The 14,130-nt window shown below is 41.1% G+C and overlaps 1 protein-coding gene across 1 annotated transcript in view; it reads left to right on the forward strand.

Annotated features, from left to right (window-relative positions):
- The window catches only part of phf14 (PHD finger protein 14), a gene marked incomplete at both ends in the record, with an annotated part of 87,257 nt that overhangs the window by 6,510 nt on the left and 66,617 nt on the right, over positions 1 to 14,130 (forward strand). Inside the window, 6 exons of the mRNA XM_083899581.1 lie at positions 9 to 141; positions 4,819 to 4,978; positions 5,874 to 5,985; positions 8,063 to 8,200; positions 10,708 to 10,854; positions 13,079 to 13,349. Coding sequence (XP_083755707.1) covers positions 9 to 141; positions 4,819 to 4,978; positions 5,874 to 5,985; positions 8,063 to 8,200; positions 10,708 to 10,854; positions 13,079 to 13,349 — 961 coding nt within the window. The remainder of the gene's footprint in view (positions 1 to 8; positions 142 to 4,818; positions 4,979 to 5,873; positions 5,986 to 8,062; positions 8,201 to 10,707; positions 10,855 to 13,078; positions 13,350 to 14,130) is intronic.

Consider the following 14,130-nt stretch of genomic DNA (forward strand, 5'->3'; position numbering starts at 1 on the left):
GTTCCCAGGATGCCTTGCTGGACCGATCTCAGACCTGGAGCACGCAGCACATTCTCATCTGCTGCGTCTGTCTGGGAGACAACAGCGAGGACGCGGACGAGATCATTCAGTGTGACAACTGCGGGGTGACGGTGCATGAAGGTAAGCCGGAAAATAACCCAAAGCGAACCCAAAGCGTCCAGTTGTTTAAAGCTTAATCACTAATTCTCCACCGACAGAGAGAAGAGCCAGTCTTAAATGTAACATGTTAGTTGCTTGATATTGTCTTCCTCTGAAGGATGGCTAAGTGGTCTGCAATGGCAGCACTTGTGGCTAGTTCTATTTGCCTCCAAGGACATGAACAGTTTTGTAGGGAAAATACGGAAAAAAAAAGAAAAAACAGAATTCAGTCTTTGTTAATTATTCAACACTCGATAAACGTCTGCGATAATCATATCTGCCGTAATTGCATTGCCGTGCACCACAAACCTGCGCTAATTACGACATAATTGTGAAATAACAACATAATTATCAAATCACGTTTTATTGCACTTCAGTATTTTCCCTAGATTCACTGAAGTTGTATTAAAAAAACTGCTGTTGTTTAATGTTTATAAGCCTGGATGAGAACTTTGGGAGAACAAATTAAATGTTCTGACACATATGTGGGGAAATGTGTTGTATTCTATTGATTTTCTGGTTTGTTTCATCATGGTTTATTTTAAGCCTGAACCTGAGTCACGTGTGCATATTTATCACTTGTTACCGTCTGTCGACTCGTACATGTATTATATCCAGTTGTTGAGTTGTGTAGTTTTTAAGTATTGCACTGTGATGTGAGGTGTTGCTCTCGGTAATGAACGCGAGACATTTATTTTGAGGAGAGATGAGCAAGGAATCTTGGCACCCTGAAATGAAGCTATTTGGCTGTAAAAAGAAGTGCTGTCGAAGCAGGGTCTTTTCACCCCTGGCAGTGAAAGTACTGCATTATTTATTTTTATTTCATAAATTCTGACACACACATGTCCAGAGTCCAGAGTTAAACATAAAGTCAAGTTTGTGATTTCATTATATTGTGTCTTGAGTGCCGTTTAACAGCCAGTTCATGTCATTTTCACCCTCATCTCTGTTTGAGAGCATGTTTCTTCTTCATGTTTATTCATATGACATTGATTGTGTTATTGGTTGTGTAGGAATTCACTTAGCTTTTCTTTACTGTAATATTTCTGGATGCATTGTTGAAGGCAAGCCAACAATTCCGAATTCATTCTAAAGTACTTCTCCTGGTTCAGTTGACTCTATCTCACCTCTACCGTCCTTTTTTCTTTTCTGCCAAGCTTGTCATTTCTGACGAGGATAATCTTTCCTTGAGGGATTATGAAGCTATCCTGTCGTCATCACTTTTTGTCAGCTTAGCTCATATTACCCGGCAACCCGTGGCTTAACGGTCAGAGCTTTGTATCTCAGTTCAAAAGGAACATCGGAGATTTGCACCACGGTTCAGCCCTAAGATGGCTAAGCCAGCGTGGTGGTCATTCACATCCCCCTATAGTCCCACAGTTTGGAAGTCCAATCAAGGAAGATGCCAAAGGTGTTCTCATAATACCCGTTTATAATCAGTGCTTTCACCATACACAGTATGTTAGCTTGACTAAAACGGGACATGTATGTGTACCTCTTTGTTTGACTAAACTTATACCGAATCAAATGTCTCAAAGTCGGACTAACACCCAGATGTTGACCTGCTAATTATAAAAGATGCTGATACCCAGACACATTATAAGTCAATGGGAATATACGTTATACTAACAAGATATAGCGTAGCGTACACTACCGTTCAAAAGGTTGGGGTCAACTAAAAGTTTTCCATTAAAGGTTTCACTTTTATGCATCAAAAGAGTTGCAAAATGCATAGAAAATATAGTCAATACATTGACAAGATTAGAAATAACGATTGTTATTCCAAATAATAATTTTGCCCTTTCGTCAAAGAACCAGCAAAACTGTTTTCAGCTGTGCTAACATCATTGCAAAATGGTTTTCAAGGGTTTTCTAATCATCCAATAGCCTTCTAACGCGATTAGCAAACACAATGTACCATTAGAACACTGGAAATTGGCCTCTATACACCTATGTGCTGTACATATTCCCAGATAATGTGATACTTTTACATTTATACATAAGTCAATGGGAAAATGCCTACCAACAAGATCTAGCATAGCGTACTTGGACACAGGTAGCAGTGATTGTATAGGGGACAAGAAGAGTAGTCCAGTCCAAATAAATTGTGAAGTTAACCGTGCGTGGACACGACCGATGGGGGGGTAGCTTAGGTAGAAACCGTTATTTCCACATGTTGGGTTGACTGACTTTAAGTTGATGTTCCCATTTGAAGGTCAAGACAGAATCCAGCTGTGATTTAATTTACCTAATGAAGTAATCAATCAGTTGCTTGATTGGTTTTCCCATTGAGCTAATTTCATGAAACCTGATGAAACTGAAAACAACCCCTCCCACCCACACACACACCCACACCCACGTCCCTGAGCCTCTGAAGAGTCAGTGATTCACCGTGACACAAAGCAAGAGGTCTCTCAATCATCGACCCAGCAGACAAAGTTGGTGCTAAATAAATAAATAAACAAACAACTCTTTCTGCCCCGGTGTTTGCTTTCAATTGACTGCCCAACTCCCCAGTGTGGCACACACAGTGGCATGCATGCAGAACACTTAGCTTTTTAACTTGTGAGTCTTTCCCATTGCTTAAAAAAAGCCTGAAGCCTGGATGACTGAATTAGGAGTTAGAATGTTATCTCTCCAACAGAGGCAGAGTACAGATTGCTGCCCTCATTGGTAGGGCGAGAGCGTGCTTTGCTTGGTGTAGTAGCTGCCATAGAAACCACCATCAGCCTAGTAATTGTTTGGGCAACCTCAGAAAATCAGAGCGAACAACATTAAAAATGCTTCCGCTCGGCTTCGTCTTGCTTCTCTCGGGGGTATGTTTTATATATCCAATGTTCATTTTGGTGGTGGCGCAATGTCACAGGAGATTGACAGCTCTAGACCAAAGAGCCGCTGGATCTATTTCTAATAAAGAGGGAGAGAGAGGGGAAACCGATAGAATTAGAACTTTCTGTTGCATATTCTGCAGAATAAAGCACGAGGTAGTATGTAGACGGCCGGGTGCAGATTTGAGTTGTTACTGTTTTAATAGCAGATCATAAAAGTGACTGAACAACAGAAATTGACTCGTGTTTCACACAATAAATCAGCGACATTCAGCAGATTTTTCCTGGCATCTACCGTCTACCAACAATGTAAGGCAGTTTCAGACTTTAAATTAGTCACCCTGCTTGTTGGAAAAGTAACAACTTGATTTATAGCACAAAGGAACTTCTATTTCCAAAATAATGAAGAGAAACTGGTCCACATTGTGTTTACTTTTGTGTTTTTCACAGTCCTGTAATGAAGATCACAACCTGCTCTTGGGGAAGGTGACCACACATCATACCTGGGACATGATAGTCTTCCCCATCCAGGCAAACACACACAAAATTCACTATCTGTCATTACTTTACTTTTGCTATTAGTTGCTTGAGGTTGAATGTTCATCGACTTACCCATTTCACCACATTTGGGTGGAGCAAACTTGCAGATTTGTTCTCGACTTTCACACACACCACCCTTTTTTCAGATGCTTTGGTGTTTGGTGCTTGTCTGCTCAGGAGGAAGGTTCATCTTGTGAGCTGATTTGTGAATTTTTGGATAAAAAAAAAAAAGTGACAGCCGTGCCTTATACCTTCCCCCAATTAACGTCGAAGAGTCAAAATTCAAGTCACAGAACGAAGGAACTGTAACTACTGTACAGAAACTTGCCCCATTTTCACCACCAACTTTAGTTTACAGTAATACTTAATCAGTTATGATAAAGTTTTGGACGCCTTTTTTCCACTTAAAGAGAAGACGATAAGTTTTGAGTTGTCATCGTGGTCGCCATTGGAGATGTTTGGAGATTGTTTGGTCGATGAATACTTTTATTTTCTTCCTTTTATTTTCCTTCCTCTGTTTCTGTTATTATATACATTGTAATGTGTTCGAATTAGAGCTGTAACTACCGATCATTTTTACGATTAATCGAGTAATCGTTTGGTCCATAGAATGTCAGAAAACGTTGATCAGTGTTGGTCAAACCTGGAAATGATGATTTTCTCAAATGTCTTGTTTGTTTTGACGATTTCTTTGTTCTATGGAGCAAATAAATGAAGAAATGATTCACTTTTAAGAAGCGTAAACAATCAGAAATCTGAAAAAGCTTCAAACCGATGAATCGATGATCAAAATATCGAGTAATTGTTTCAGATGTAGTTTGAATGAAGCTATATTTAAAACTAGAAAAGCACGCGGAGATCGCAGACCTCCGCCAAGGCAGCTCAGACCCCAACAAAATAGCGATGAAAATAGTGATAACGTCTACGGATCACACCCAAAATTAGATCACTTGTTCCTAGTTCCATTGCGAACATTTCCTGAAAATTTAATCCAAATCTGTCCATGACTTTTCGAGTCAGACAAACAAACTCAGGCAAAAACATAAACCTCCTTGGCATGTGTCTACGTCTAGGCCCGTCATACGTTCTTCAGCGCTTCGAGACGTTTTGAACGTTTCGTGTGGATGAAGAGATTTCCTCACAACGCCGTGTTTACGGAGAAAAAGACTCTTGACATTCTGTTCGGTTTCCGTGTGGATAGCTCCCTTAGTGGGTGGTGACAAAATGTGACGCCTAACTGTTCTATTTACTGATATTGCTGTGCTGACAACCGCTGTACCGTGTTTTCCAGGGTGCTACGGCGTGGACGGCGAAAGCGACTCCATCATGAGCTCGGCTTCGGAGAATTCCACCGAGCCGTGGTTCTGCGACGCCTGTAAGAACGGAGTGACCCCGAGCTGCGAGCTGTGCCCCAACCAGGACGGCATCTTCAAAGAGACGGACGCTGGGAGGTGGGGCGCGGGAACCTAACCCTAACCCTAACGCTAACACGGTGGTCGGCTGCCAATTATGAAGCCACCAAGCAGAGCAGTGTTCATAAACAAATATCACCTAACGACCTTAAATGCACAAAATGCTGCAGGCAGCTAAAGGCTATCTAAATTATACATATATTCAGTGTTTAGTAGAAAAAGGTTGGCGATGAAGAACTGGAAAAAGAAACTGGCAGAGGAATGAGAGAGAGCAGGATGGAGGGAGGAGAGGAGATAGAGGAAGAAAAGGAGTGAGAGAAAAGAGTGTGTTATGTGAAGCGTGGGGACTTCAGCCACGTTATCGCTGATAGTGCTCCTCAGCCAGGCTGCACCCGAATTTACTACTTCACTAGAGCATGAAAAACACAGCAAATTAAACTGTGAAGCGGTTGCTTGCCAGAGATGGATATCTTTATATTGGACTTCGGATTCTCTTCCCTAAAGTCCGCATTTGAAATTGTGTCACAGCAAACTGTAGTCAAGAGTCTGGGGCTACATAAATCTATGAATCCATTTCGTTTTTGAAGTGTCTGAGCAAGTCAGCGCAACCAATTTTTTTTTTTTAAGATGTTAAGTTTCTTTTGTTTGCTGTGATTCTTTTTTTTGCGTCGGATTCAAAAAGTATCCCCCGAGCCGTAGATTTGGATCAGTTTGAATGACGTTGAAGTCGATACATTTCTACGTATCCCTAAAATTTCAATGAAGGCTGACAGGATACGAAAGAGGAGAAGATGCAAGGTGAAAGAAAACAATTCACTTAAATATATCAGAAGTTATTTCAGGTCATGAGTTCCATTTGAACGTGCTGTAGTTTGTGTTGTTTCAACTTTATCAGTCAGTTTGATTGTTCTTTTTCCTCCATCTTCATTTTCAGGTGGGTGCATGTGGTTTGTGCACTTTACGTTCCCGGTGTTGCGTTCGGGGACATTGACAAACTACGACCAGTGACGCTGACAGAAATGAATTATTCAAAATACGGAGCCAAGGCAAGTACTCTTTTTACATACTGATGCAGCGTACTGATGCAGAGCGTTAGTTAGGCTTTAACTGACGGCATTAAGTTAACCTCCTGCAGGTTCAGATGTCCCTTTAGATTACTGCGTCCTGACCTTACGCCCAGATACACTAAACTAATACTAGACCAGTGGTTTTCAAAACTTTTTATACCAAGTTCCACCACAGTTACTCGATTAATCGATTTCTAATTGAATCGTCGACTATTTTGATAATTGATTAATCGGTTTGAAGCTTTTTTTCATGATTAAAACAAGATTTCTGATTTTTTTCCGCTTCTTAAATGTGAGTATTTTCCAGATTCTTTGCTTCACATAACAAAGAAATCATTAAAAGTGAATCATTTTGGTTTGGGAACATCATCATGGTTCCATGTTATACAAACACGGATCAACATTTTTTAAAGTTTTCTGTAGTGCTGGGCACGAGATCAACGCATGACACGCTTCCATGAAGACTGACCGGAAAAAGGCGCTTGTGACGTCATGTTTACGTGCCGCGACACTGGAGTCCAGGCACCGTTTACCAGTTAGCTGCATTAGCTCCTTTAACGCCATTAGTGCGCCTACAGTCGAACTGGAGCGTACCTGTGCACTGCGTATGTGCGCCTCTGTTTTTTAAGTTAAGCGTTACTTTAGAGACTAATTTTAACAATCGGACTCACATAAACATGCCGTCACCCGCATCTTTTTCCGGTCAGTCGTCATGGAAGCGCGCCATGTGCTAATGTGCGTTAACGTTGACGCACCCACCTTTTCTGACATTTTATAGACCAAATGATTAATCGATTAATGGAGGAAATAATTGACGGATTAATCGATTTATGAAAATAATCGTTAGTTCATCTACAGACTTTTCACAGGAGTTAGATTTCACACACTTAATTTATTATCATTTTTTATAATTTCTACGCACTCTGGTCAAAATTTTCTCAGCTCCACAGTTTGAGAACCAGGGTACTAGACAACGCCTTTGTCATAAATTCCGTGTGAAAATTAAAAGTTTTCCCGTGAGGAGAATGCGCTCAGTGTCGACTCGACTGCATCACAACGTTGTTGTTTGTGCCAGGTTTATCAGCCACATGTTTCACACGCACGCTGCCAATCTCCTGTTCACTGAACTCTCTCCCTGTGTCATGTTCATGAAACCAGTCTCAGGTGACTTTTTGTTTTGTGACATGAGAAACGTATCATACTGAAAGACTTCCAGCAGAAGACGCGCAAATTTTCTTTTCGTTTAATAAACAGACCGCTCCAGTTCTACTGTTGGCACGCTAATGTAGCTCAACGAACTAACTGGTACGTAAACATGGCGTCACACTCCTCTTTTTCCGGTCAGTCGTCATGGAAACGCGTGCGTTTACGTGCATTAACGTGATTGGATTGAATTGGATGAACCAATCAGCTATTCACTGGAAAGATGCGACATTGACATTGGGCTGAATCCACACAATTTGTTTGTAGCTAAATCCCTGGTCTCCACAATAGCAGTTTGTTTTTGAGCCCCACAAATTAAGACGTTAGAAAACGGCATTTGTGGTGTCGATAGACCCAATCGCCCGCCATTACTTTTGAGTTGGTACCATCCTCGAAGTAGCCTGGTCCCAAACACACTCATACATATAAGCATGAACAGGCGGCCGCTGTCACGTGGTAGCAGTAATGTAAAGGCGGTTGAAAAGAGAAGTGAAAAATCAGGTTCTGTGTTTGGTCGTCGAGGCGAATGAAAGAAAGAAAATGATTGACGGTGACATTGTTGAACAGCGGCGTCTGTTATAAAGCAGCGACCAGAAGCAGCTTTGACATTTTTGACCTCGAAACACTCGATACCACTGTGCTCTCAGTGTATTTTAATTGATAAAAAAAGTGCCTTTTAAAGAGTTGTTCCTAGGGAGAGCAGAGGGTTTTATACTTATTATTGTTAATGACTGGTATTAGAAAATCATTGTTAATCGGTAGTTCTGCAGAAGACAGAAACCCCATGTGTGGATTGGCCAACAGAGACCAATGTTCAACTATTCTCTCCTATTGTGTTCTTTTGCATGTGCAGGAGTGCAGTTTCTGTGAAGACGCGCGCTTTGCCAGGACTGGCGTGTGCATCAGCTGCGATGCGGGAATGTGTCGGTCCTACTTCCACGTGACCTGTGCACAGAGGGAGGGACTCCTGTCGGAGGCCGCAGCAGAGGAGGTAAAGGCAGCAACGTGGATATTATGTTAAAGGAGACATGTTATGCAAAATCAACTTTTGAATCATTTAAATCCTTATATTTGGGACTCTGGAGGCCATAATAGTCAGCTGGATGACTCGGTCATGTTTTTGTGGTCCTCCTCGGTCTAAGTACAGGAGATAAAACACACGATGTTGACTTCCTCACTCATTGGGACGCCACAATGCGCTAAATTCCTGGAATTGTTGTCTCGCGGAGCTCCGCTTTGTCCGTAAGACACGTGAGAGTGCTGGCGAGAGCAACGGTATCCGAAAACTGGAAGTCCGCGAAAAGTTCTATTCTTGGCTCCACAGTGCAGCACAGAGTTCTACACAACTTCTAGCCTCAGAGGATTCATCTGTCCAGTAGATTCGTTAGCCTAATAGCGTAATTGACTAAGTCATTTTTTGGTTATTGTGATATCTGCCTAACTTTACCAATGTGCTTGCTAAAAAATTTGTTTTTTCTTGTTTCTGAAAACCTTCAAATATGACTTAGGCAGCTATGCTATTAGGCTAACGATATGACCGCAATATGCCTGCTAGAGCCTGCAAATGATCACTTTTCCAAATGCTAACTGCTGTTAGCTCCCAGTAGCCTCTGTGGCTAATGTAATTTCCTGTCCCTTAAGTTTCGTTTTTCCTTTTTTTTTTTAAGGTGGACCTAAAGAGATACTACTAAACCGAGCATTCTGAACAGTGATTGGACTGCTATTCCCTTTAAAAATGCTTTGCTGAATCCTGTGAAAATTTCTTTCGATGAATTGATTGAACAGTTATTGATTAATGGATATTATGTGGCAACGGAGCAGATCCAACGTAAACACGTTAAATTTCAGCCGCTCTGCAGAACCTACGGGATAATACGATCATGCTAATTCTGTTTGTCATTTCACTGCTGATTCAGTCCTCAGCTGGCAACAAAACGACAGCGTTTGCTTTCAGGCCGCGAATTACTCGCTGAAGCTCGATGCCAGCAATCATCGGCGTGTCCTCGCTGACACGTTGCAGTAGCAGAATCACATCGTGGCAATTTCGCGCGACATCTTTCCATTTTTAGGGGGTGGATAAATAATCCCTCAGAAATACTGTTAGTGCACAAACGACAGAACAAATGTTCATTTAGACTCATTGATTAACTGTTTACATTACAGTTAATCCGTCGGTCAACAAGTTCATCGTTAAATGAGTGTGGGAAATGGAAATTGTACACTGAAAGTGCATTATCAGCTCAGGCATGCAACCACTGGGTGGTAAATATGAATTTAATTACAGGACACAGAGGTTAATTTTTTTTTCCACCAATCAAAAATGTTTTTCATTTCCACGAAAAAGAAGTCAGACTTAAATAATTCCACAGATGCAGTAGCTGGGAAAAACCGCCTCTGCTAATGTATTTAAAGTTCAGACCTGGTGTTGACATTTTTCATAAGAGATCTGATCTCGTGTTCAGCTCGAATCCCACGTCTGAAGGTCTGAAGGCAATCACTTAAACCACATTGTTAAGTGGCTTGGGATGTGGCAACAATTCTTTACATGTATGAATACACATCTGTTCTCAGGACACATTGGAGAGGCCGTCCTTTTGCACTTCTTGAAACCCCAGACTATAATTAATTTGTAGCCCCCATCACAATATTGACACTAATAATGACACGGTTAAAATGGTATTTCATGTTACAACATTGTGTTCGATTTCTCAGTCTCCTCACAATGGATTTCTGCCACACGCTCCAATACACAGACTTACAGACAATTGTACATTGGTACAGTCGGACTGTTTTAAAACATAATTTAGACTTTGTAAACAGACACAATTAACCCTTAAAACAGAGAGCATTGTGGCTGCTTTTTTTCCCCATTACTATGTTTAAACATACAGTATATAAATAGAAGTGTATTTATAGTGTCTTATATCCTTTTTTGCAGCCCAACGTAGGCAATCTGATGTAAAATTTATTTAATTCTCACAACTATATAAACACATCTGAGCAAAAAAAGTACTTGAAATATGAAATATGTCACAGTTCAAAGTTCACATTGCTTGTTTTAATGAACACAAATTAAAGAAACACATTTTTTAAAGCCTGAATATATGACCTATAAACACACACACACACACCCCCAGGATGTCCATATAAGGAGTTGTCTATTATTCTTACAGCAATTTAACATGCAAGGGTTAAGGATGAGCTAATACAAAAATGAAAGCAGTGTGATACTGGTCAAAATTACTAGATGGAATATCATAAACATAAAATCCCAACATGATCAAAAAGAACCCCAAAAAATGCTTCACGAAGCCACAGCCTGTAAAAAGAGACCAAAATGTGAGTCATTTTGCTGTGATCATGTGACCTATGTGGTCTTTATTGTAGCCATTGAGAAACAGAGCTTATGAAGCTATCCTCGCTTTTTACGCATCACAATTTTAACACTTATCATTACACTCATGCATGTTTTTTTTTTGTTTTTTTTTGATTCCTCAGGATATTGCCGATCCATTTTTTGCCTACTGCAAGCAGCATGCGGACCGCTTTGACAGGAAGTGGAAGAGGAAGAATTATCTGGCCCTGCAGTCCTACTGTAAGGTCTCTCTGCAGGAGAGGGAGAAGCAACTCACTCCTGAAGCTCAGGTGAGCCTCGCTCACTCATACATTCGTCCATATCAGCCGCAGCAGCAGCAGCAGCAGCAGCTAAAGCACACAACAACTTTTCAGTTTGCCACTGGCTACTTGGTTCGGTGGAGGAGTAGAGAAGAGATTAGGCCTAGCTTTGGGTTTGCAATTCAGATTAGGTTCAGGGAATATTTTTATTTGATATTTTTTTATGTTAAGTTTAATCTTAAAGCCTAGTTACGCATATGGTAAACAGTAACTGCTGTACATGTTAGTATTAGAGAGTGTTTAACATTAGGGATAGTGATTTTTGCAGGTCAGATAAACTCTGATTGAGATTAAAAGCCAAAAGTGCACAACACTTCTGCAACAACAAATATGATACACAGCAGTCGGCAAAGATAGAAACACAATTGTTGTTATATAAGTAGAGAGAGAGAGGTGTGCTGCAGTAGAGGCTGCAGGTGTGAAACACCGCTGTTGTGGAGACGTCCCAGTGTGTTTTAAACGCCAGTGTTGCTTCGGTCTGTCTGAGCAGTCGGAGGAATCCTTTCTCCTGGCTCTGCAGCTCAGCACCACCGTTTTCAGAATAACAATATAAACCTACGAAGACTCCAAGACCAGAAGGAGAAAGAGAATCTCTTAATAATGTATCTTTTTTCTATGTATATACACACACAAAGTCACCTTAACTGATTGATTTTTAATTATAAGCAAATGAATAATGGCGTAATTCACTATTCATGCGACTTCTTCTTCCAAATTGAGTGTGAGGGTTCTTTACATTTGGATATTGGTCGTATTTGGTAGTAACTAGGACAGTACACGCTAACGCATGAAAGGAGTTTCCTCTTCTCATGTGCTGACACGTCGTCAGCCCTTGAAATGACACCTGTTTGTGCGCAGCTCGAACGCCACCGCGAGTCACAAGTGTCACTCACCTCGGCGAAGGTGTCAGCGGAACGCGGAGGAGGAGATGTCAGTCACAGCCGAGACTGACAGGCCTCCAAAGTGTCGTCGTAATAATTTTTTGCTGTGTAAGCAGATATGACAATAAGCAAATATGAAATACACAGTTGTATATGAGGTTCAAACTAGGTTTTTTATGATTTGAAAGCATATTACTGTTTGTTTGATGAAAGCAAAAGTACAATCCCTGCCAGTGATCAGCACACAGCACTCTATGAGCTTGCTCGGCGCGTACTTAGTGCAGTGGTTAATGTACTCCTGGCGGACCATAAGAGGTCATTACCAGCTTTGTGAATAACCTTAAATTATTCATAACTGAATTTCAAAAGTTGGTTTGCAGATTTTGTTTGTGTGGACATTTTAGGAGCTCTTATTTCTTCCAGAGAAGTTTACGTGACGATATTTGGACATTCCCGATGCCCAACGCGCACGTATGAATCTAAAATTATGAGTTGTTATTACTCTTATCATTTAGTCACATGAGGTTGAACAGTCCCTGTGATGCCTCCTCCGTTTTCTTACTCAGGTGAAGCTAACTGCTAAGCTAACAGGAGACCCCGCGGATTGTGTTAATTACTTTACTAACGTTTTCACAATAAAACAACATAACATCACTGCCTTATTTGCCTCACGGGCCAAGAGGGCATTCAAAATGGATCTGCGTCCAAGCTACATTCACAGTGCCCTCTGCTGCCATATGTGATAACTACTTCAGATGGTCAGATGCGGTTATAGGCGGTATTTCTTAGTTTTTTTTTTTTTTTCAGCAGAAACAGGATTTTAAGGCTCGATCTTCAAAAATTGAAAGGATATCATCATTTTTTGATAAGAAGTGACAGCGCAAATGGATTATTATATTTGAATAATGTATGGGGCACTTAATTTTGTACCTTACATATGCATAAGTCCTGATACTTTCTGGGTTTTTACGGAGCAAATTATAGGCTGTATATGGTAATCTAGCAATCTTGCTTAAATCTTATCGGAGTAAAGTTTCTGGTCGACCCGAGGCCACATAAGATTTTTGGGAATTCTAATTGGGCTGCCGCTTTATGAAGTTTTGGGAAAAGCTTGTTTAAGTTGAGCTGGTTTTTTTTGGAGTATCAGATTCTGTCATTCAGGATTTCTATTAAGCATATTTAAAATTAGCATGAAATGGACATCATGTATCAGAATATTGAATCACAACCCATTTTGGTTTGGGGGCCCCCACACTTAAAGATAATGTTTCAAACCGGTCCAGATTTGTCATGACAACTGTGTCTCGTCGCAGGCCCGGATCACGACCCGCCTGCAGCAGTACAGGGCCAAGGCAGAGTTGTCCAGGAACACCAGGCCTCAGGCGTGGGTGCCACGGGAGAAGCTGCCGCGTCCGCTCACGTCCAGCGCGTCGGCCATCAGGAAGCTGATGAGGAAGGCGGAGCTGATGGGCATCAGCACCGACATCTTCCCCGTGGACACGTCCGACACCAACGCCAGCATGGACGGACGCAGGAAACACAAGCAGCCAGCGCTCACGGCAGACTTTGTCAATTACTACCTGGGTAAGAAAACAACCCTTTTGTATTGTACACAGATCTGGAAGTGGGTGAATTAATGGACTAATGTCTCCTTTTTGAGAGTGACAGAGAAAAGACATGATGTCCAGGAATTTTCTATCTATCTATCTATCTATCTATCTATCTATCTATCTATCTATCTATCTATCTATCTATCTATCTATCTATCTATCTATCTATCTATCTATCTATCTATCTATCTATCTATCTATCTATTAGTGCTGGGCGTGTTAAGCGATAGCGGCGGTTAACAGCATCAACTTTAACGCAAGTTAACACATTTCCATGACGACTGACCGGAAAAAGACGCACGTGACGTCATGTTTACGGGACTCAGGATTGTTAAAATAAGTCTCTAAAGTAACGCTAAACTTTAAAAACAGAGGCACACATGCGCAGTACACAGGTACGCTGGTTATTTGTAGCGCTGCTCTTTTCGTTTAATAAACAGACCGCTCCAGTTCGTCTGTAGGCGCGCTAAACGAGCTAATGAAGCTAACGGAGGTAAACGGTGCCTGGACTCCGGTGTCGCGGCATGTAAACATGACGTCACACGCGTCTTTTTCGGGTTAACATGTGTTAACCTAGTGCCCAGGACTGTCTGTCTGTCTGTTTATCTATCTATCTATCTATCTATCTATCTATCTATCTATCTATCTATCTATCTATCTATCTATCTATCTATCTATCTATCTATCTATCTATCTATCTATCTATCTATCTATCTATCTATCTATCTATCTATCTATCTATCTATCTATCTATC

Source organism: Microchirus variegatus, assembly GCF_963457635.1.
Source record: "Microchirus variegatus genome assembly, chromosome: 13".
Lineage (NCBI taxonomy): Eukaryota > Metazoa > Chordata > Actinopteri > Pleuronectiformes > Soleidae > Microchirus > Microchirus variegatus.